This window comes from Lactuca virosa, chromosome 5, assembly GCF_052849685.1.
Source record: "Lactuca virosa cultivar CGN04683 chromosome 5, Lactuca_virosa_CGN04683_v6, whole genome shotgun sequence".
Lineage (NCBI taxonomy): Eukaryota > Viridiplantae > Streptophyta > Magnoliopsida > Asterales > Asteraceae > Lactuca > Lactuca virosa.
The window spans coordinates 446,854,825-446,879,549 of NC_136430.1; the positions used below are offsets into that span (position 1 = coordinate 446,854,825).

The 24,725-nt window shown below is 40.1% G+C and overlaps 1 protein-coding gene across 1 annotated transcript; it reads right to left on the reverse strand.

Moving 5' to 3' along the window:
* Positions 1-312: 312 nt before the first annotated feature.
* Positions 313-1,911, reverse strand: LOC145114272 (Galactose oxidase/kelch repeat superfamily protein). Its single transcript, XM_079050269.1, has one exon. The coding sequence runs from the start codon at positions 1,707-1,709 to the stop codon at positions 510-512; it is 1,200 nt and encodes a 399-aa protein (XP_078906395.1). The 5' UTR covers positions 1,710-1,911; the 3' UTR covers positions 313-509.
* Positions 1,912-24,725: the final 22,814 nt, after the last annotated feature.

Consider the following 24,725-nt stretch of genomic DNA (forward strand, 5'->3'; position numbering starts at 1 on the left):
GGTTAAATGTGGATGAGTTGACACTCACCATTATAATGGTTAGTAGTTGGTATAACGGATGATTTAAGTACCTAGATTGTTGTTAATGAAAATGAGAGTATGAGACATATAAATATCAAAATATTCAGGTCCATGTGTTCATTTGCACTTAGATTGTTGTTTATTGTTTTTTTTGCTGATTTTGAATCGTTACACTTGGTGACTTAGATTGTTTCTTTTATGCTAATTTGATATAGGTCTCGTTGTGAACTGAAAAAACGCAGCTTCTTAGGGTTTAGTAACTGATGTGGTTAGCATTTTCTTAAATCTGTATGATCACGATTGTCAAACATGTATTGATCGGATTGGACCAAAAGCATTGAAACATGCATTGATCGGATTTAGACACTAAACATAGATTAAATGCTAATAATGGGTATTTAGTTATTTTGAGTATTGCTTATACAGCATTTTTATCTACTCAGTTATTTTATCCCATATATAACGTAAAAATAAAAATAAAATATATTCTAAGCAACTTCACCATCAAGAATCCAGCGAAGTGAAATAGTTGAGCAAAAACTGATGACCTTATGAAACCTATTCACCGGTTCAGGCAAATCAGGGATCCTCCTCCATCTACACTGCTTGGAATCAGAGCTAATTTCACATACACAAGCAGGGTAATTCCGGCGATGTTCTTCGTTAAACACAAATATATATTTCCCAACTCCAACACATTTCAAGCTGGCAAATCTATCATCTTCATCGCTATCAAACAAACAGTTGAGCATATCAGGAGGCATAATCGCAACTTCACTAAACTCCATTGTTAATTCGTCAATTCTCCATAGATTAAACGAAGGTCCATGAGGATTGTTGCATAATCCGGCCAACATAAGCTGATTCCGGCAAGATATTAGGAATGATGTGATCACACCTGGTGGGCGGAGTGTTTGAACTTCACTCCAAACTCGATTGTTTAAATCGAAGGATGAAATGAAACATGAATGTATACCGAATACGTAGAATTTCGATTTGAAAAAAGCGGAAGACAGTGATTGTGAAGAGTTGCCTGACCGGAAATCCGCTGGCAACGGTGGACAAAGATCCCACGAATCTAAAGTTGGATTATAAATTTCAACCGCTAAATTATCTTCAATATCAACCAAACCACCAATGAATCTAACACCACCCACAACAATAATCTTGGGCAAATTCAAATTATGTTCAAACAGATTGTTTTGATTCGAATTCGATGAAAACTCAGAACTGATAACACCTACCAGAGGGTTTAAACGGGAGAATTTCAGAGGTGTTGTTTCTCGCCATGAGGGTATTAAAATTGGGGCAAAACTGAAATTATTAGCAGTGGTGTTGAAGAAAAACCCACCGGAACCGATGAAGGATGATTCCTGCGAAATTGAAACGGGAAACAGAGTTGTGGGGAGCTTGATCCACTCGTTCGAATCAGGGTCGAATGCGAACGCTTGATTGTTTTTCACGAAAATGTTGTTTTGGCCGTAGAGGAAGAACCAGGGGGGTGCTGCAGCGGAGGCGGAGAACAATGGGGCGGTGATGATCGAGTGCCATAGCTTGCATACGGCGGAGCAACGGATGATTGAACGAACTGGGAGGCGAGCTAAGATGAGTTCGGTTAAATCAGAGCTGAGGAAATTGAAGAAATTGTTGGATGAATCAGTTTCTTTTGGGGTAGTTGAATCTTCCATTTGATCGATGAATCGTTGAAGAAGATTAGAATGATTGGAATATATAAATGGATTTGGAGATTGTAAGAATTGTGGCTGAGAAAATTCAGAAAGATGAGACAATTTTAGTGGAAGATAACAAAATGGTCCACCCACACCAGGTACCTCCTCGTCTCATTGAATGGCGTTCAGTTTCCGGAGGTTTCAATGCAGTTAATGTTTATCCATAAACATTAAGCCACTAAAAAAAGCCTCACCAATCAGTTCCAAGTTTAATGGTTTCTGAAGACCGACAAACTGACCTATGGATTTCGAAATAAGATTAAACTTTTTTAGTTAAAATGGTTTTTGAAATATTTTATTATAAAAAAAAGCCTTTAAAAAATGTTTTTTTTACAACAAATTCATATGATTTAGAAGAGGGACAGTAATTTGTCACTCAAACATTGTAAATTAATGTTCAGCTATGTTATACTAGGGTTTGTAAATTAATGTTCACCTATATATATACTAGGAATGTGTAAGGGCCGTGCTTTGCACCAAAATTTCTTTGAAAAAGAATAAAAAACATTAAACAAGTATAATGTCATAATATGCAAAAGCAAAAGTCTGTTATTTGTTTCGAACATGTGAATGTACCATCTTCTGACGTAGTTGAACCTATAATGAAAAACATGGAGTAGTTATTTGAACAAAGAAGCAAGTGAATATCAAAGTTGAGGTTAAATGCAAAAAATAACACACACACTCCTAATAATGAGTTTAGTACAACACCCTACATCTTCCATTTTCTTCCTTTTACAACATCGTACTTTAGAGAATCTACCTAATTATGACAATGTTATCCAAATACACTTTACATGATTTCAAGTGGAAAATAACAACCGACTTTGGAAAACTATCAAAATCTCTCTCTCTCTCTCTCTCTTTTTTTTTATTATAGATTTTCAAAGCAGGATGCTATTATGAAAGACTCTAGTTTTGAAAAACTTGTATATAATGCATTTTATTTATATTTAGATAACGTATAACTACAAAAAAGAATGAAATTTAATTATTTTACATTGAACATGAAGAAAATGATTATATTACCCTTCATCTGATTGTTCCAACTAAATGACTATATTAACCTTATCTAAAATTTTAAATGACAATTATTTATAAAGAAATATAAAAAAGGGCAATTTAATCATTTGACTTGGAACCAGACCAAAAAAGTTGCAAAGACCTTAAATGAAGAACAACATAACTATATTCTCCTTTATTTATATATAAGAATAGGCTAACAACAAAAAAATTGATATTTTCTTCAATAACAGACAAAAAATTCAAGATTCTTAATACCAACTGGTTTCGGATACACATCTTGAAAAATATCTATTCTTTTCCCACCATATATTTCTCCGGCAACAATATAAATTAGGGGTGTGCAAAAAAACCGCAAAACCGAAAAAACGAGCCGATCCGGCCAATCCGAAACCGCAAAAACCGAAACCGAAAAAAACCGAAACCGAAAAAACCGGGTATGTACGGGTCGGTTTCGGTTTTTATATTTAGATATCCGTGAATACCCGAACCGAACCGTCATATATATATATATATATATATATATATATATATATATATATATATATATATATATATATATATTGAATAATAAAACAGAGACGTATTAGTTTTTCCAAATTTCTTCAAATCTAGTCATGTAATTTACTTGCAAGTTCATGATATGGCTAAATCCACATAAAATTAACCATCAACACATCGCAAATCACATTTAATTCGCTCGCTGGTTGAACAATTATTTTTTAATATATAATTAATTTATATATATTTTATAGTTTTACTAAATGTACACATTTAGCGGTTATCCGTGAACCGAACCGTGGTTACCCGTGTTTATACGATTCGGTTCGGTTCGTTTTTTAAGCAATTCGGTTCCGTTTCGGTTAGTACATGTGAGGTACCCGCTCCGCGCTCATGGTTCATAATTTTCTTACTATCCGAACCGAACCGCCCCGTAAACACCCCTAATATAAATCTCGATGTCACAGTCAATATCAAGTGCCCGAACTGTAGGTGCAGTTTCTTCGGGAGTCTAAGGGCATAACATGTCTTTTTATTTTTAACTCAGAATTTATAATCTTTTCTTTCTGTAACACCCGATTCAAGGTACTTTCATTTTTAACCCTTGGTATGTAAATATTTTTGTAGATTTGGTCCCTAGGGGGCAGTTTTGCCAATTTTGGAAATCTTGGGAGTACGCGGGGTGTACTTCTCGTACGCGGGGCCTACACATGCAGCGGACAAACCCTAATTTTTAGGGTTTTTACCCTATTTAAACAACTTAATGACCCATGATCCTCTCATTTCTTAGCCTCTATAGCCTTTTGAGTCCCATTTAGAAACCCTAGCCCCTCTTAAGGAGATTTGACCCTCTTGTGTGTGTTTTAGTGTGTGTTGGTGAGATTTGAGGAAGACGAGCTTGGAAGAAGGAGCCTTGATCAAAGGAGAGCTTGTAGATCCAAACTTCACACACCATTTCTAGCTTCATTGAGGTATAAAGCTTGGAACTTGCTCCTTGTATGCTTAGATCTAGTCTTTATGAAGTTTTGGTCCTTTTATAGTCCTATGATGAGATCTAGTAAGTTTCTTCCACTGTAGAAGTTAGGAGTTGCTTCTCTTGATGTTTCTGAGGTCCCTAGTCCATAAAGTTAACATCTTGATGGTTGTGGATCAACCATGCATGTGTTTAGGTCCTTTTGATGAAAGTAGAATGCTAAAGTAAGTTTTGGGTTCTTTTGAGCCATACAAAGGCTCCAAGTTCATGACTTTATGGATTAAGACGTTCCTATAGACTTGGATCTGAAGTTTGGACGTTTAGTGCAAGAACTAAGCACTTAATGGAAAAAGTGCTTAATGGCACGTACGCTGCACGTACACTGTCGAGTCCCCGATCCATGTACGCGACCTAGTACGTAGGGCGTACGTCTGGTACGCGCAGCGTACCAGGCCTGATCCATGGGCTATGCAGTTTGGGCCGTTTTAAGGATATTGAGAGTTGTAAGCCTTGTTGGGCCACTAACCTTCTGACTTTGGGTCATTGTTAGGCTTTGGGCCTCCCTGGATTTAGGCCCATTATGGGTTTTGGTCATCATTTAGGATTTTGGGCCATTAAATTGGGCTTCGGTTATTGGGCTAGGAGTTGGACAAGTGAAATAGATTCCCATTTATGGTTTATGGCATAATTTTTATTTGGTGTTTTATTGATTATTTAGTACGGGGACTTTCTGGATCAACAGTACGAGCATTTATCTGATTTTTAGTAGTTTGGGGTGAGTCTCCTCCCAGTGTTTAGAGGGTCGAAGGCACCAATGTCGGTCCATTATTTATTATGATTAGGATGGTAGTTGTCTGTGTGACTCTTGCATGTGTAGTATGTAATATGTATACTGGGAGGGGTCCGATGCTAGGTAGGGACTGATGAGTGTATTGTATGTTATTTGTCTTAGTGATTCTTGCATGTGTTTTATGTGTCAGTATGAATGTCCGCCAGCCTGATGCCAGGAAGGGCCTAACGAACGCGATTATTGACAGATCTGTTCCGAGCAGGGCTCGATGCCGGGCGGGGCCCGATGGTTGTTGGGCATGGCCCATTGTATGTTTGATATGTATGGTATGAGGTATTTTGGGGAACGCACTAAGCTTCGTGCTTACTGTTTTCAGTTTATGTTTCAGGTACTTCCAGATCGAAGGGGAAGAGCTCGGGATGATCGCATCCAACACACCATATTGTTTCACATTTTATTTGACTCTGATGTCATTGGATGATTATTGACATACTTTGATTTCATTATGGTTTTATGAAAACGTTTTGGATGATGGTTTTATTATTATAAAAATGAAATTTTTGGTCTTAAATTTTGGGACGTTACAAGTTGGTATTAGAGCCTTGGTTTGAGGGATTCAGACACACCCTCGGGTGTGTCTGAACTCAAACTGAGGATTTGGTAGATTTTTCATAAAAAGGAATATTTTGTAAAAAGAATTTTCTAACAAAAGAAAGGGGTGTGGTGCATGAAATCGACCAAGCTTAAGTAAGTTTTCCCAAAATACCCATACATGTTTTGTGCTTATGCTTTGAATTGTGAATCTATGAATCGCATGCTTGTTAAGGGCTAAGGATCTAGGAGAGATGCATTTGTATGACTGCTATATGAACTTGTAGACTTGCATGGTAGTACTGATCAGTCAGTGATAGGATGACCTGATTAGGTTATGATTGTTTCCGATTACTCGATGCTCGAATGTTGCTTACGTTGTGCTTTCAGGAGTTCCCATTAACTTCAGATAACTATTAAGCGAATATGCTAAGTTACATATTATTGAGACTAAATAATTTTATAAGGTTAGGTTTTAACTCTATTGCGTAACTCTTGTTTAAGTCCAACCGTTGTAGTGTGAGAACTTTCATTTGAAGAACTATGTGGTGTCGGTGATATGTAATTGTATTCGTGAGCTAGTTAGAGGGCGTTAGGGGGAGTTCCTTCTACAACTGATGGTGGAGAATAGTGTGGGCGTTGTCCTAAGAAAACCTAGGAAGAGATTTGGTGCTGGGAGCATTGTCTTATTGAGGCTTATATGTATAGATAAGGGAGTAACTTGTAGGATTCGGGGTGATCCTTGAGGAAAGTACGGATAGATATGGAAGGTAGTATGGGCCTGTACTACTGGAAGCAGAGGATCTGTACTCGAATCAATGAAAGCCACGATGAAACTAGGAAGCTTGTAGAGTATGGGATTCCTTGATGTTTATATATCTATGTGTTCTGATGTTTTGAATGGTCTATTTTTAGTATGGTGTTCACTCGAGGAGGATTTGGTAGTGGTTCTAGTGCTAGTGAGGGTTTAGGTTCGGTATTTGGAGTCGGAATTTTGGATGATCAGATGTGGGTGTTCATTTCATCATAGATTACCCGCAGTATTCTTGAGAAGACTCCTATGATCTTCGACACGATCAAGGAGGGTATCATGGAGATTCTGGATGAGCGCATGGGCGCTTTTCGTTCTGAGATGGTGGCGATGATGGGAGCTCGCACTTTGAATTTCCGTGAGTTCCGGGCATGTGGAGCCTCGAAGTTCTTCGGGAAGAAGGACCCGATTGCGAGCAGGCATTGGTTGGCAGACGTTGGGAACGCCTTTCGATCTAGCCTTTGTCCTAAGGAGGTGAAGGTCCGACTTGCATCCTGTCTTCTGAAGGACAGAGCTCAAGACTGGTGAGAGGAGATTAGGCACGCTTTGGGAGGCGAGTTGATTGAGTTTATGACTTGGGAGGATTTTGTGACAAGATTTCGGGCTGATTTTGAACCTGTGATTGAGGTCCAACAGTTGGCGAGAGAGTTTCAGGACCTTCTCCAGACTACTGAGACGGTAGCGGAGATCACTGCTATGTTCTGCTAGAGGGCGTTACTAATTCTGCATTATGTGGCGGACGAGGAGATGAAGAAGGCGAGATACCACATGATGTTGAGCAGCGATATCCGACAGTTTGTGAGCCGATCCAGTTGCAGGACACTGGATGATATGATAGAGAGATCCAGAGAGAGAGAGAGAGATTGACTTGGAGACGGAGAGGAAGAGGAAACCGGATCAGGTTCGGGGTTCAAAAGGTTCAGGCAAGAGGCCCAAGGTTTTTGACTCGAGATCGAGAGGCCATCAGGGCGGGGGCCGCTATGGTAAGTGCGGAAAGGCGCACGATGGGGCGTGTAGGGTAGGTGGTTCTGGCTGCTTCAAGTGCGACAAGATAAGTCATATCAGCAGGGATTGCACTGCCACCACCACCACCCATGTATCTGATATGATTTGCTTTCATTGCAATCAGAGGGTCCATAAGAAGGCCAATTGACTGAGTTTTTTAGCAGCGGGACCAGTGGTAGCACCCGCTCCAACTACTTTAAGGATCACAGATGGTCGTCAGGGCAAGGCGGATGCGCCTGTTGTGAGGAGCAAAGCTTTCCAACTGACAGCCGAGGAGGCTCGTGCAGCACCAAAGATGGTGACGAGTATGTCTCTTCTCCTTATCTTTTTAATTATGTTGATTTCCTGCTTATATCTATGTGTTTTGTTTTAGGATCGTTCCTTGTGAACGGTATCTCTTCTTTGGTATTGTTTGATTCGGTGGCTACTCGATCCTTTATATCTCTTGCCCTCAGCAAGAGGTTTGTCGATGCTCTGGGGGAGCTGGATTGTCCACTAGATGTTGAGATTGCCGACGATCGTCTTGTCCAAGTATCTAGGGTTCATCGGGGGTGTGTTCTGGAGTTGTTTAGGGAGCAGTATCCAATCGATTTTGTTCATATTCCCCTGCGCCAGAGTAAGGTTATAGTGAGGGTGGATTGGCTGAGCCTTAATGGGGAAATGATTGATTGTGAGCAACAGTTGGTGCGTATCCGAGCCCCAAGTGAGGGAGAGTTGGTGATTCAGGGAGAGTGTGTTCATCGCAGGCCGGTTTTATTTTCAGCAGCTAGGGCCAGGCGCTATCTTCAGCAGGGTTGTTCCATATTTTTCGCCTATGTTATGAATACCCGAGATAAGGGTAAGGCGATTGTGGATGATGTGTCGGCCGTTTGGGAATATCTTGATGTGTTTCCTGATGATTTTCCTGGAGTGCCTCCGGAGAGGCATGTGGAGTTTTGGATTGACTTGGTTCCCGGTGCGGCTCCGATAGCCAAAGCACCTTATTGGTTTGCACCTCCAGAGATGCAGGAGTTCTCTACACAATTGCAGGAGCTGTTAGACAAAGGGTTCATTCGGTCGAGTAGTTCGCCATGGGGAGCGCCGATCCTATTTGTGAAGAAGAAGGATGGGTCACATCGGATGTGTATCGACTACCGGGAGTTGAATAAGCTAACAGTGAAGAACCGTTATCCACTCTCTGGGATTGACAATTTATTTGACCAGCTTCAGGGTGCATCTTGGTTTTCCAAGATTGATCTGTGTTCGAGTTATCATCAGATGAGGGTTAGAGAGGAGGATATGCAGAAGACAACCTTTCAGACTCATTATGGTCATTAAGAGTTTGTGGTGATGCCCTTCGGGCTCACCAATGCTCCAGCCACATTCATGGACCTCATGAATCGCGTATGTAGAACCATGTTGGATCGGTCTGTGATTGTGTTTATCGATGATATCCTGGTCTATTCTAAGACCCATGAGCTGCATGAGGAGCATCTGAAGGAGGTATTGGAGACTTTGAGGAGGGAGAGACTGTATGCAAAGTTCTCTAAGTGTGAGTTCTGGTTGTGCGAGGTGCAGTTTCTGGGGCACCTTTTCAACCATAACGGTATTCTGGTCGATCTGGCCAAGGTTGAGGCGGTGATGAGATGGGAGGTTCTGAAGTCTCCATCTGAGATTCGGAGTTTCCTTGGTTTCACATGATACTATCAGAGATTTATTCAAGATTTCTTCAAGGTTGCGGTTCCTTTGATTCGGTTGACGAAGAAGACCATCACGTTTTGTTGGGGGCCTGAGCAGCATGTAGCTTTTGAGACCTTGAGGCAGAAATTATGTGAGGCGCCGATTCTGACCCTGCCAGAGGGTGTTGAGGATTTTGTGGTTTATTGGTGATGCGTCGATCACATGTTTTGGGTGCAGTTCTGATGCAGAGGGGACGCGTTATTGCTTACGCTTCGAGGCAGCTGTAGCCTCATGAGGTGAACTATACTACGCATGATTTGGAGTTGGGGGTTGTAGTGTTCGCTCTCAAGATTTGGCGGCATTACCTCTATGGGGTACATTATACTATCTGCACGATCACAAGAGCATGAGGTATTTGATAGATCAGCCGAATCTGAACATGAGGCAGCATAGGTGGTTGGATGTGGTGAAGGATTATGATTTTAAGATGCTTTATCACCCAGGGAAGGCCAATGTAGTGTCCGATGCTCTCAGCCGCAAGGCGGTCGCGACTCTGATAAGGGATTTGTGTTTGAGGATGACAGTGATTACTCCACTCTTGGAGCATATTCGTGAGGCTTGGATTGAGGCTATGAAGGAAGAGCACCGGAAGAGTGAGCGCATAGTGGGGCAGGTGGCTCCTTCGATTATGATAGTGGGGGGTTATTGACCCTTCATCGGAGGGTGTGGGTTCCGTACTGGGGTGGTACGCGACAGGTTTTGATGGAAGAGGCGCACAAGTTGAGATTATCTATTCATCCCGGAGCGACAAAGATGTATAGAGATCTCCGTCCCGATTATTAGTGTCCATGTATGAAGCGGGATGTGGCATGGTATGTGGAGAGGTGCTTGACTTGCAGGAAAGTCAAGGTCGAACATCAGCAACCTCACGGCAAGATGCAGCCGTAGGAAATTTCCGTTTGTAAATGGGAAGAGATTACTATGGATTTCATCACGAAGTTGCCTCAGACAGCACACATAGTGGATTCAATATGGGTCATCGTGGATCGATTGACCAAGCGCGCTCACTTCATTCCGATCCAGGAGAGTATCTTTACGGAGAAGTTGGCCGATATCTACATCAGGGAGGTTGTGGCACAACATGGGGTGCTGGTTTCAATGGTTTTAGACAGGGATGTCTGGTTTACTTCTAGGTTTTGGAAGAGGTTTCACGAGGATCTGGGTACTCGATTGCATTTCAGCACGGTTTTCCACCTGCAGACTGATGCCCAACAGACTATCCAGAACCTGGAGGATATGCTTCGGGTATGTGTATTGGATTTTAGTGGGACTTGGGATACATATATCCCTTTGGCAGATTTTTCGTATTACAACAGTTATCACGCTATCATTGTTCGACCTCCATTTGAGATGCTCTATGGGAAGAAATGCAGGACCCCGATATGTTGGGGTGAGGTCGGTAAGTGAGTTATGGGAGTACTGAAGTGGTACTCAAGACCACCGATTTGATTCAGTAGGTTCGGGGTAGGCTTCATACAACACAAAGTCGGCAGAAGAGCTACGCCGACAAGCGTCGATCAGATCTAGAGTTCCAGGTTGGGGATATGGTTCTCCTGAAGGTGTCACCTTGGAAAGGTGTCATCCGATTCAGGAAAAGGGGCAAGTTGGGCCCCAGATACATCGGTCCTTTCAGGGTTTTGGTCAAGGTGGGCCGAGTTGCTTATCGCTGGGATCTTCTCAGGGAGCTTAGGCATATCCATATCACATTTCACGTCTCTCAACTACGGAAATGTTTGGTTGATGATTCTGCGGTGGTTCCATTGGAGGATATTCTGGTGGATGATCGTCTGAATTACATTAAGAGACCGATTTCCATCCTTGACAAGAAGACGAAAACCTTGAGGAAGAAGGTTGTGGAGTTGGTGAAGGTGCAGTGGCAGCACCGAAAGGGGTCTGAATGGACGTGGGATCCTAAGGACGAGATGATGGAACATTACTCAGAGTTATTTGCGACAGCGGACTTCGAGGACGAAGTATGATTCAAGTGGGGGAGATTTGTAACACCCGATTCAAGGTACATTCATTTTTGACCCTTGGTATGTAAATATATTTGCAGATTTGCTCCCTAGGGGGCAGTTTTGCCAATTTTGGAAATCCTGGGAGTACACGGGGCGTACGCATGCACGGGACAAACCCTAAATTTTAGTGTTTGGACCCTATTTAAACAACTTAATGACCCATGATCCTCTCATTCATCTGCCTCCACAGCCTTTTGAGTCCCATTTCGAAACCCTAGCCCATCTTAAGGATATTTGACCCTCTTGTGTGTGTTTTAGTGTGTGTTGGTGATATTTGAGGAAGAAGATCTTGGAAGAAGGAGCCTTGATCAAAGAAGAGCTTGTAGATCCACAATTCATACACCATTTCCAGCTTCATTGAGGTATAAAGCTTGGAACTTGCTCCTTGTATGCTTATATCTAGTCTTTATGAAGTTTTGGTCCCTTTATAGTGCTATGATGAGATCTAGTGGGTTTCTTCAACTCCAGAAGTTAGGAGTTGCTTCTCTTGATGTTTCTGAGGTCCCTAATCCATAAAGTTAGCATCTTGATGGTTGTGGATCAACCATGCATGTGTTTAGGTCCTTTCGGTTAAAGTAGAATGCTAAAGTAAGGTTTAGGTTCTTTTGAGCCATGCAAAGGCTCCATGTTCATGACTTTACGGATTAAGACGTTTCTATAGACTTGATTTGAAGTTTGGACGTTTGGGTGCAAGAACTAAGCACTTAATGGAAAAAGTGTGCAATGGCGCGTACGTTGGGCGTACGCTGCCGAGTCCCCAATCCATGTATGCGACCTAGTACGTCGGGCGTACGTCTGGTATGCGCAGCGTACCAGGCCTGATCCATGGGCTTTGCAGTTTGGGACGTTTTTAGGCTATTGAGAGTTGTGGGACTTGTTGCGCCGCTAGCCTTTTGACTTTGGGCCAATGTTAGGCTTTGGGCCTCCCTAGATTTGGGCCCATTATGGGTTTGGTTATCAATTAAGATTTTGGGCTATATTGGGCTTTTGGAGCCATTAGATTGGGCCTCGGTTATTAGGCCAAGTAAGAATGGGGTAAAATGGTAATATATCAAGACTCGTAACTCCGATTGACATGATTCAAAATGATCTGAAAACTAGACAAAATTTCGGACAACTTTCATGTTTTGAGAAATGCTGATTCTCGATAACCATGATGTGGTGATCCCACCACGACGTGGTGAATGGAATCTTTGCGCTTCTTGACGCTGACTTGGAGAATACAGGGTAAACTTGAGGACCACGACGTGGTGCCATTACCACGACGTGGTGGGCAGATTTTAGGCAAGTATATATATCCAACTATTAGGACAAATTGGGGGACTTGGAGGTAAATTTCTGGAGAAGTATTACTAAAAAACCCTTCTAAGAACCCTTTGGGGTCGATTTTGAAGCTAGGAAGTCGATTGGAGCAAGGATTCGCTTCTACACATTTGGTTTGCTTAGTTTAATGATGTTTAGCTTATTTTACCTTTTGTTTATGCGTTCTTCAGTTGTGATTATGGGCTAAAACCCTTGCTTTCGTTTAGATTAGATGAACTCGAGAATACTATGTGTTGATTTCTGGTTTTATGGATTGATGAAGTTGGTTTTTGCTTTAAATATTGTTTGATAAATCTAAACCTAGCTTGTTAAAGTTTCTATCTTTATTGCCTTGTCTCATGTTTTGTGTTGTTAAACTATAGTTAATTGCATGAAAATTGATTTACCTAGTTGTTTATGACCATTAAATTGCTAGAGCTAGAGATTGATCATATCCTAGTGTAGGTGATAAGTTAGTTGCTTAACTGTTTTAGAGAGAAGTATTTGATCATAATATTTGATTGATTACTATACTTGACCATAGAATAGTAGTCTGTAGATTCTATCATTTAGAGTCCAAATTACCTTTAAAATCAATTTAGTATCCTTAACTTGCATGATCATTTGGGTTAAAGTTGTTAAATTGACTTATGCTAGTTAGTCTGACCATGATGACTAGTAACTTTTATTTGGTAACTAATGGAATTAATCCATTGACTTGAAATCAACCATAGGAAAAAGGAGGGTTTCGAAGCTAAACGAGCGTATCTTTTATTCTTGGTTTTAAATCGTCTTTCTAGTTTTTTACTTTAGTAATTAGTTTGTTATTTTGATTTAAGTTTTTCTGAACTTGTAAAATCAAATAAAAAAACCCCCCATTTTAGTTGTTTTTCTTATTTTAGCTTTTAGTAGTTATTTTATTAATTAAATATCGTTCCCTGTGATCGACATCAGACTTACCTAAACTATTCTATAATTCGACTAGGTACACTGCCTAGGTGCATTATAGCTAGTTAAGTTCGTTAGGTTATAAATTTCAAACTAGATAGGTATAATATGTGCACATCAATTCCCATTTATCGTTTATGGCCCAATTATTAATTGGGGTTTTATTAATTATTTAGCGTGGGGACTTTCCGGATCAGCAGTCCAAGCATTTATCTGATTTTCAGCAGCTTGAGGTGAGTCTCCTCACTGTGTTTGGCGGGTCGAAGGCACCAATGCCGACGCATGATTTATTATGATTAGGATGGTAGTTGTCTGTGTGACTCTTGCATGTGTAGTATGTGATATGTATACCGGGCGGGGTCTGATGCTAGGCGGGGCCTGATGAGTGTACTGTATGCTATTTGTCTTAGTGATTCTTGCATGTGCTTTATGTGTTTTTATGAATTTCGGGTGGGGCCTGATGCCTAGCAGGGCCTGATGAATGTTATGAGGTGGGTCCCATCTCATGTTATTGACAGATCTGTTCCGATTGAGGCTCGATGCCGGGCGGCACCTGATGGTTGTTGGGCATGACACATTGTATGTTTGATATGTATGGTATGTGGTATTCTTGGGAACTCATTAAGCTTTGTGCTTACAGTTTTATGTTTATGGTTTCAGGTACTTCCGGTACAAAAGGGAAGGGCACGACGTGACTACACTGCATCTACCCATGTTTCCGCAACTTTATGATTTTGGGATTGAAATCTGATAACTATTTTAACTCTGATATATTTTCGAATGATTGAAAAGGCCAGATGGTGCTTATGTTTAAATTATAAATGAAATTTTTACCTTACAATTTTTGGGATGTTACATCTAGCTTGTCATGAGTCTCTCGTCTAATGAAAGCTTCACAACCGTATACTTTGATATGTGCTAACGAGGGAACTTTTTCTGCCCACATCTCGTGAGGTGTTTTGGAAACCTTTTTAGTAGGGACAAGATTGAGGATATGTGCGGCTGTCTCTAAGGCATACCCCCCAGAAGGAAATGGGAAGAGTGGCTCGACACATCATGGAACGAACCATGTCCAACAAGGTCAGATTGCTCCTATCAGCCACACCATTAAGTTGTGGTGTCCTAGGTGGAGTCAATTGTGAAACTATTCCACATTCCTTGAGGTAGTCGTGGAACTTGATACTAAGATACTATCCTCCTCGATCAAATCAGATCATCTTTATCTTCCTACCTAATTGATTGTCGACTTCATGTTTAAACTCTTTGACCTTTTCAAAGGTTTCTGATTTATGTTTGATCAAGTAGATATAACCATATCTACTATAATCATCTGTAAATGTTACATAAAACCGATTAGCATCTCTTTTAGTGGATCTGAAGGGTCCACACACATCTGTGTGTATGAGATCCAACAAAACTTCACCTCTTTCACAAGATCCAGTGAAAGGTGATTTTGTCATCTTTCCCAAAAGACAAGATTCGCATTCATCATTTGGCCTTAGGTCAAATGATTCCAAGACTCCATCCTTTTGGATTTGGGCAATGCGTTTCTTGTTAATGTGTCCAAGACGACAATGCCACAAGCATGCCTTGCCTAAACCATTAGACGAATCAATGTAAAATACACTACTGCCTAAGCTATCAACACAAGTCACAGTTTCATACACATCGTTACAAGGTAAAGCTTCAAATATAAAAACACCATTTTATAAACTAGAATTGAACCATTCAAATCATTATACGAGTAACGAAAACCTTGTCTAAACAATGCAAGAAATGAAATAATGTTTCACAGCATTTATGAAGAATAGAAACAATCTATCAAATCTAAAGTAACTTCACTACTAAGCACAAGATGATAAGTCCCAATCTTGGTAGCAGGAGAAGATCGCCTATTTCCCATGATCAGATTCATCCTCCCATGCCCCACCTCCTCACTTTCTTTTAGACCCTGCAATTTAGAACAAATGTGAAAACCACATCATGTATCAATGACCCAAGAACGAGTAGACTGTGAGTTATTATTTTGAATAGTGTATATACCTGCTAATAATGGCTTCACCTTGGCATATTTGATGCCTTGCAAGTACTTGGGGCAGCTCCTATTCCAATGGCCATTGTCATTGCAATAGTAACAAGTGGCCTCTTTGGGGTCACTAACAGCTGGAATGTGTGACTTGGACTTTGCCTTTGGGTCATTGCTAGATGACCCAACATGGGCCTTGTTCTTCCAGTTAGCTTTAGGAGAAGTCTTCCTTTTCATCCTTTTGACTTGTCCAATGGCGAGAATGGGAACATTAGTAGAAGGGGCAAGATTTTTTTCCTTCATTCCTGAATCAACAGTTTATAGCAAGTTATGGAGTTGGGTCAATGTGGTTTCTGTGTTGTTCAAATGATAAGCCAATATGAATTGATCATAACAACTTGGCAAGGAGTTCAAAACCATGTCAATGGCCAACTCCTCGTCAAAATTCACATTGATCCTAACAAGGTGTTCCACGTATCTTTGCATTCTTTGCACGTGGTTGCACACAGACTCTCCCTCTTTCATATTGCATGCCATGAGGGACTTGACCACTTCATATTTCTCTTGACGAGCTCTCTTGTGGTACTTTTCCACAAGGTATTTGTTCATCTCATATAACCAATAGTCCTCATAAAACCTTTGTAATTCGGGAGCCATTGTAGTGACCATGATGCAAGCAACATTTGTTGCATCATCGTAGTGTTTCTTGTAGGAGGCTAGTTGCTTAGGAGTAGCTTTGGCCTCATCGATTTCAACGAGTTTTTCTTCAAGCACATATTATTTTCCTTCAAATTGAGGAGCCATCTTGATGTTGTGTATCCAATCGTTGTAGTTGATGCCATCAAAGGTCACCTTGGACACGATAGAGAGTAGGGAGAAACCTAAGTGGTGGGTAGATTATGAAGGACCAGAAGCATCACCAGGAGTAGACATCTATAGATAAAAAGAATAGTTTTAGTTAAATGACAATAATCCTTAATATTTTAACCCATAATAAATAAATAATTAAGGCTAGGATCCAAAATAACAATTCACAACTAAGAAGAGGGATGTCGTAATCTTATTGTGAATTTATGAAGGTAGGTAAAAGCAATTTACCAATTTCTAACAATAAAATTCCTAGATCTTTTGAGATTCATTGATATTCATCAATGTCATGTTTAATCTCAGATTATGCTCTACTATTTGCGACTGGGATACCGAGGATCACAAACAACATGTAAATAACCATACAAATATGCTTGGCACTCTCGATGTCATTTTGTAACGCCCGTAGATCCGGGCTAGTCAATCTAGAGATAATAGGGGTTGAAAACGACTTTTCGACAAAAGATTATTTAGAATAAATAATCTTAACCAAGTTGTAGAATATGTCTCAAGGGTTCCGTACATATAAAGAACGCCGAAATCCGAGTTATAACGAAGAAGTTATGGCCCGTCGAAGTTTTTCGGCAAAACCGGCATGGCACCAGGAGATGTAAATAGTGAATTTAAGATAGAAGACTTTTTAGCCTTAGTAATCTAACCAAAAGTTGTAGAATATGTTAAACCGAGAGCGTCCATAAAAAGAACGCCCAAATCTGACTTCGTATGAGGAAGTTATGAATTTTCTAAGATTTGGCATAGCAGTGCACAGCCCGAAACTCGAATTTTAGTTGGAGCGGTTTTTGGCCTACGCAACCTAAATGAGAGTTGAATATCTCATTAATAGGAACTCAACGATAAGAAGACAGACAAAAACGGAGTCCGTATGAAGGAGTTACGAATTCTTCGCGGTCATTTAACAGTCTAATCTCCTCCTATTGTTAAATTTAAGACCGGTGGAGAATTAGCCGACGGAGTCTAAATGAAAGTTGTAGATCTTGTTTTTACCTACGCGTGGAAAAAAAGAACGTCGAAAACAGAGCTCGTATGCGAAAGTTATGAATTTTTGAAAATCGGCTGATTTCCACCCTGTGTGCGATGCCACGTGTCAGCACCAGGCTTTGCCTTGGTGCCCAAGTTGGCTCACGGCGTGAATATTAAAAATTCACGATGTGAGTGACCCTCCAGCCTCCTATAAATAAGAAGTGAAGCCCTCTTCATTCCTCACACCTCCCATCACTTCCCTCTCTCTCTAGAACTTCTCTCTAGCCCCGAAACCCCCCAAAAAGCCTAGGGAACCTCCCTAGCACGAGGCGGAAGCCCCGGAGCGCCCGACGGCTCCGAGAAAAGAGCCTTTCGGCTCAGGAACGCTGCTCCAGCGAAGCCCGGTTTTGCGAAAAACCCGCTGTAAGTGAGCTATGTCTACCCTATCTTTAGTATAGCTTATGTTTTAATATAGTAACATTATTAGGACATTAAAATAATTATTTGGGCTATTATTATGAGTTATATAAGAGTGTTTCTTAACGCTTATATAATAATAATAATAGCTAGACTATTAATTAGTCGCGGTTAACGTTAGACTAAACCCTAGTGGTATTGATACTAGGTTTTGTCGAGGGAAAAATTATTTTGAGATAACGAAGCGCTGTTCAAGTACCGAGTCACCACCTAATCAAGTGAGTGCATAGTTACTTTCATATTACACATAGATATGAAGTATTTTATATAAACTACGTGCTATGTGTGCATATTATCTGAGTACTTGTTGTCTATGCTGGATGAACGATTTTATACATGTTTTAAATGATTTAAACTGTATATATATATATATATATATATATATATATATATATATATATATATATATATATATCTACGATAATATGTTGGGTAAAACATGGGTAGATGTAATAGATGGAATATGAGTTGGATGATGAGTTGAGAGGTGTTATAGACCACGAGGTGAGTGTGAGAGGTGGACGATGTGAGAAGCCTTTCCCAAATGATGGCCCCGTCATCTAGTAGAGTATGGATGACAACCACGGACTATTCTAGACAGTCCAGTGGAACACTAGCAGGCTCGCAACCTGTAGGTGTTGTGAATGATGTGTTCACCTGGTGTACTCTAAACCTTGGTGACCATGCAGACTTGGTGCCTAAACCTTGGTGATCATGCAGACTTGATGCCTAAACCTTGGTGATCATGCAGACTTGATGCCTAAACCCTGGGTGATCATGCATACTTGATGCCTAAACCCTAGCGACTATGCAGACTTAGTGCCCGTTGTGTAAACCGTGGCAACGATGGACTTCGTGCCGATTCCTTAGGATGATCCTTAGGAATGAATGAACGAGGAATAGTTGATTCTTAGGGTAGATCCTTAAGAATAAAGAAGATAATGGGGATGGGTAATTGGGTTAACTGTTTGATGATTAAACATATAATTATATTATTGTGGGTTGAAAACCCTATGTACTCACCAGGTTTCCCAACCTGACCCACTCAGTTTATTTGTATCACACGTGCCGATACGAAGTTACATTACACCGAGAGATTAAAGAGGTGTAGATCACTAGTGTAAATGAATGTAAGTTCTGTTTATGCTTATGTTTCTGTATTGACGATGACATCCCAAATGTTTTAAAATGAATAAAAATACTTTTCTTCGGAAATGTTTTGATAACGTATTTCTCATGTTTTACTGGGAACAAATTCCGCAACATTTACTCTGATTTTTATAAAGCATAAACAAAATCGGTCTTTTCTGGCCATGAAAATGGGGATGTCACAGTTGGTATCAGAGCATTAGTTTAAGCGAACTAGAATTTGTAGGAAATTTCTAGACTTAAACTTAGAGTGCTAAGCGATGATTGTGAGATGAGTGTCTGCTATATTTTAGACACGAGCACTAGTTTATTGTAGGAAAGATGCCTAAAATGTTTTATGTGCTAAATGTTTTATGTTATAGCTATAAAGATGTCTTATATGCTATTATTTGTTCGGATCTATGGTCTATTGCCGACCGTATCTGGAAATTTTATGTGTTCAGATTTCTAAACGTTTAATTACGATATTAGAACTGGCATGTAACTTTTCAGAGTAATAGGGAGATTTATACGTCTATCGTAAATAAAACTTTCCTATCTTAAATTCTCGCCTCGGTACACCGAATGTCTGCTTTGGTGTACAAAACGTCATGGTGAAAACAGACTAGGAAATATCCGAGGAAGATGACAACCTGAGCCAAAGAATGTGATGGGTCATGCATCGGTCGTTGCACCTGCACCCGAACCTATCACAATGGCAGAAGTTCAGGAAGTGATGCGAACCATGATAGACTGATAAAATAGAGGAAATAATAAGGATTACGATAGTGAATGATACCTATCAGAAGATATCGTAAGAGAGATATCTTGCCTTTAGAATGCGTCTAATAAATAATACGTCTAGTACGGGAGAAGTACACTTTCGATTGGCAAAAAGAAAGAATTTTTGGTATAATCCATAAAGGTATCCCATGGTCTTGAATTTCCAATACCAACCGAGTTGAAGCAGAATTGATGATTGAAGATGTGCATGGAAGAAGTCCTAGTAGAGTCTAGGGAATTTTTTTTTTATGATTATTTGGACACACTCGTATGTGTTAAATTGTTTTGTGATTTTAGGACTTGGGGACTGCGAGACAATACTTGGGACGAGTATGAGTAGGTGTGAAAGGTAGTAGATGCATATACTACCAGAAGCACAGGATTCGCACTTGGATCAGGGAAAGTCACAAGGTTACCAAGAAGCTAGTAATTGATTCCCTTTTATTCAAGTATGTCGTTACCATCGTTTCGGTAATGACTAAGAAGATGATTATTATTCCGACCCTAGTGGTCATATCGAATTGAGTCCGGCTACGATGAGTATGTTACGTGGTTTAGAGAAGCAAGTTTGATGTAAACCTGACTTAAGACGGTTGCTTGTAGCTAGAAATGCTACCTTTTAAGATGAGATTCGAACATGAAGGAAAGTATAGTCTGTTCTGGAAGACTCTAAGAGACCTGAGTCTAAGCGTTGCAAAATACGATGATAGGTCATTAAAAATGACACATCGTTCCATTGTAGTAATAAAAGAACTTATCTTAAGTTTGTATCCAGTAAAGATCGAGATCGTGACATGAAGGTCATAATTTGGAGTCTAACGTGAGATAGGGAGCAAGTGCAAGATCGAGCACCGCCTGCAGTCAAGGAGTCCAATAGTTAGATACTCGTTCGAAGAAACATCAAAGTTACGGTTACTACTTAGGATGAAGAGATAACGTATGGAGTCATCATGTGAGCCCTGTTTCGTTGATGATTCCGGGACGTAATCATCCTAAGGGGGAGATAATTGTAACGCCCGTAGATCCGGGCTAGTCAATCTAGAGATAATAGGGGTCGAAAAAGACTTTTCGACAAAAGATTATTTAGAATAAATAATCTTAACCAAGTTGTAGAATATGTCTCAAGGGTTCCGTACATATAAAGAACGCCAAAATCCGATTTATAACGAAGAAGTTATGGCCCGTCGAAGTTTTTCGGCAAAACCGGCACGGCACCAGGAGACGTAAATAGTGAATTTAAGATAGAGGACTTTTTAGCCTTAGTAATCTAAACAAAAGTTTTAGAATATGTTAAACCGAGAGCGTCCATAAAAAGAACGCCCAAATCTGACTTCGTATGAGGAAGTTATGAATTTTCTAAGATTTGGCATAGCAGTGCACAGCCCGAAACTCGAATTTTAGTTGGAGCGGTTTTTGGCCTATGCGACCTAAATGAGAGTTGAAGATCTCATTAATAGGAACTCAACGATAAGAAGACAGACAAAAACGGAGTCCGTATGAAGGAGTTACGAATTCTTCGCGGTCATTTAACAGTCTAATCTCCTCCTACTGTTAAATTTAATATCGGTAGAGAATTAGCCGACAGAGTCTAAATGAAAGTTGTAGATCTTGTTTTTACCTACGCGTGGAAAAAAAGAACGTCGAAAACGGAGCTCGTATGCGAAAGTTATGAATTTTTGAAAATCGGCTGATTTCCACCCTGTGTGCGATGCCACGTGTCAGCACCAGGCTTTGCCTTGGTGCCCAAGTTGGCTCACGACGTGAATATTAAAAATTCACGACGTGAGTGACCCTCCAGCCTCCTATAAATAAGAAGTGAAGCCCTCTTCATTCCTCACACCTCCCATCACTTCCCTCTCTCTCTAGAACTTCTCTCTAGCCCCGAAACCCCCCGAAAAGCCTAGGGAACCTCCCTAGCACGAGGCGGAAGCCCCGAAGCGCCCGACGGCTCTGAGAAAAGAGCCTTTCGGCTCGGGAACGCTGCTCCAGCGAAGCCCGGTTTTGCGAAAAACCCGCTGTAAGTGAGCTATGCCTACCCTATCTTTAGTATAGCTTATGTTTTAATATAGTAACATTATTAGGACATTAAAATAATTATTTGGGCTATTATTATGAGTTATATAAGAGTGTTTCTTAACGCTTATATAATAATAATAATAGCTAGACTATTAATTAGTCGCGGTTAACGTTAGACTAAACCCTAGTGGTATTGATACTAGGTTTTATCGAGGGAAAAATTATTTTGAGATAACAAAGCGCTGTTCAAGTACCGAGTCACCACCTAATCAAGTGAGTGCATAGTTACTTTCATCTTACACATAGATATGAAGTATTTTATATAAACTACGTGCTATGTGTGCATATTATCTGAGTAGTTGTTGTCTATGCTGGATGAACGATTTTATACATGTTTTAAATGATTTAAACTGTATATATATATATATATATATATATATATATATATATATATATCTACGATAATATGTTGGGTAAAACATGGGTAGATGTAATAGATGGAATATGAGTTGGATGATGAGTTGAGAGGTGTTATAGACCACGAGGTGAGTGTGAGAGGTGGACGATGTGAGAAGCCTTTCCCAAATGATGGCCCCGTCATCTAGTAGAGTATGGATGACAACCACGGACTATTCTAGACAGTCCAGTGGAACACTACCAGGCTCGCAACCTGTAGGTGTTGTGAATGATGTGTTCACCTGGTGTACTCTAAACCTTGGTGACCATGCAGACTTGGTGCCTAAACCTTGGTGATCATGCAGACTTGATGCCTAAACCTTGGTGATCATGCAGACTTGATGCCTAAACCCTGGGTGATCATGCAGAGTTGATGCCTAAACCCTGGGTGATCATGCAGACTTGATGCCTAAACCCTGGCGACTATGCAGACTTAGTGCCCGTTGTGTAAACGGTGGCAACGATGGACTTTATGCCGATTCCTTAGGATGATCCTTAGGAATGAATGAACGAGGAATAGTTGATTTTTAGGGTAGATCCTTAAGAATAAAGAAGATAATGGGGATGGGTAATTGGGTTAGCTGTTTGATGATTAAACATAATAATTTATATTATTGTGGGTTGAAAACCCTATGTACTCACCAGGTTTCCCAACCTGACCCACTCAGTTTATTTGTATCACAGGTGCCGATACGAAGTTACATTACACTGAGAGATTAAAGAGGTGTAGATCACTAGTGTAAATGAATGTAAGTTTTGTTTATGCTTATGTTTCTGTATTGACGATGACATCCCAAATGTTTTAAAATGAATAAAAATACTTTTCTTCGGAAATGTTTTGATAACGTATTTATCATGTTTTACTGGGAACAAATTCCGAAACATTTTTATTAAAAGAGGTACTCTGATTTTTATAAAGCATAAACAAAATCGGTCTTTTCTGGCCATGAAAATGGGGATGTCACACATTTATCATCTCATATTAATGTTCCGGTTAACCACACGCAATCCATTAATCAATGATAATTTCTTGCTCCGACTGATCGTCCACATCCCATCCTTCCTTATTTACTTTTGAAAACAATTTTTGAAAATCAATTTAAAACCTTTACAGTTCCCTAATTTGAGCCTGGATTCACATGAATGTTCATCCAAAACACTCAAACCAAGGCTCTGATACCAACTTGTAACACTCCAAAAATCACAATAAATTTAAAATTTTCAAAACCAACCATAAATCAATATTGTTTACAAAAAGCATCATTGTTTTAAAAGCATTATTTCAAACCAGAGTTTTCCCAAGACTCGGAGACATAAAAACAGGAAGTTGTTTACGATCACACCTTTACCTTCCCACGATCCTATGAAGTACCTGAAATGATAAACTAAAAATTGTAAGCCAAATCTTAGTGAGTTCCCCCAAAGTACCAGCACACCAATACAAACAAGCATACAATATGAGCAGCCAGCCTGACTGGACAGCCTCGCAGGGCCTACAGCCTATCTGAACTGCTCTATGAGCCTTCAGTATGAATGGACCGCCTTGCAGGGCCTACAACCTATCTGGATCGCTCCACGGGCCGTCAGCCTGACTGGATCACCTCGCAGGGCCTACAGCCTATCCGGTTGTCCCCAGGTGTCTTAGCCTACAACACAAAGTAGGGCCGCCTCAACCTTAAAAATCAGCTCAATGATCACCTTGTTGGGTTTTGAGCATTCTAACACTCCTATGGTGTACATGCAACCCTATAAACCTTGGATCTATGTTTTCTCTATTATACATGCAAATATTAACTATTCCAAGGTTTCATCCTAACTAGCATATTATGAAGCACATATACTACAAAGTTCTAGTTAGATGACATACCTTTTGATGTAGCTTGATGTCTTCAAGCTTTAAGAGCTTAGCCCCAATAGTTTGGAAGCCTCAAATGGAATCACAAATCACCAAAACACCTTGGAAGAACTTGAGAGAATATGTATGCACACTAAAATCGGCCCACTCTTATTTTCACACACTTGTGCCAATTTTGTGAGCCAAGGACCCCTTTATATATTATGGAGGATTAGGGTTACATCCATGTAAACCCTAATACCCATGACCTTTCATTTACATAGGATCCATGGGTTAAAAGCTCCATGGACCATCCATGAAAGCTTAGCCCAACCTAAATGAACTTGGCCCATTCCATATATATAAGAGTCCATATTTAATTAGTTCTTTTTGATCACTTAATTAATTCTAAATTAATTCTTGATCAATACTAATTAAATAATATGATTCCATATTAATATATTAGAACTTATAATATATTAATATAAATCATAAATATACTATTCTCAAAAGACTATCCATATAAATTGTGCCGGTGAAGTGCAACCCAAATGGACCATGCCGGCTCGGGTCAAGTACATACCAAATATAGTTATGGACTTAGACATTAATCCAACACACCTAACCAAAACCAACTACCTAATATCAATTAGTTAGCTAAAAATACCTAAAATACCTGTAGGTCAATTTGGTCAAAACCTTGGTCAAAGGTCAAGGTCAACGAG

Bases quoted from the DNA above. Each gene is read 5' to 3' on its own strand.
- LOC145114272 (XM_079050269.1), bottom strand. From the start codon at position 1,709: ATGGAAGATTCAACTACCCCAAAAGAAACTGATTCATCCAACAATTTC.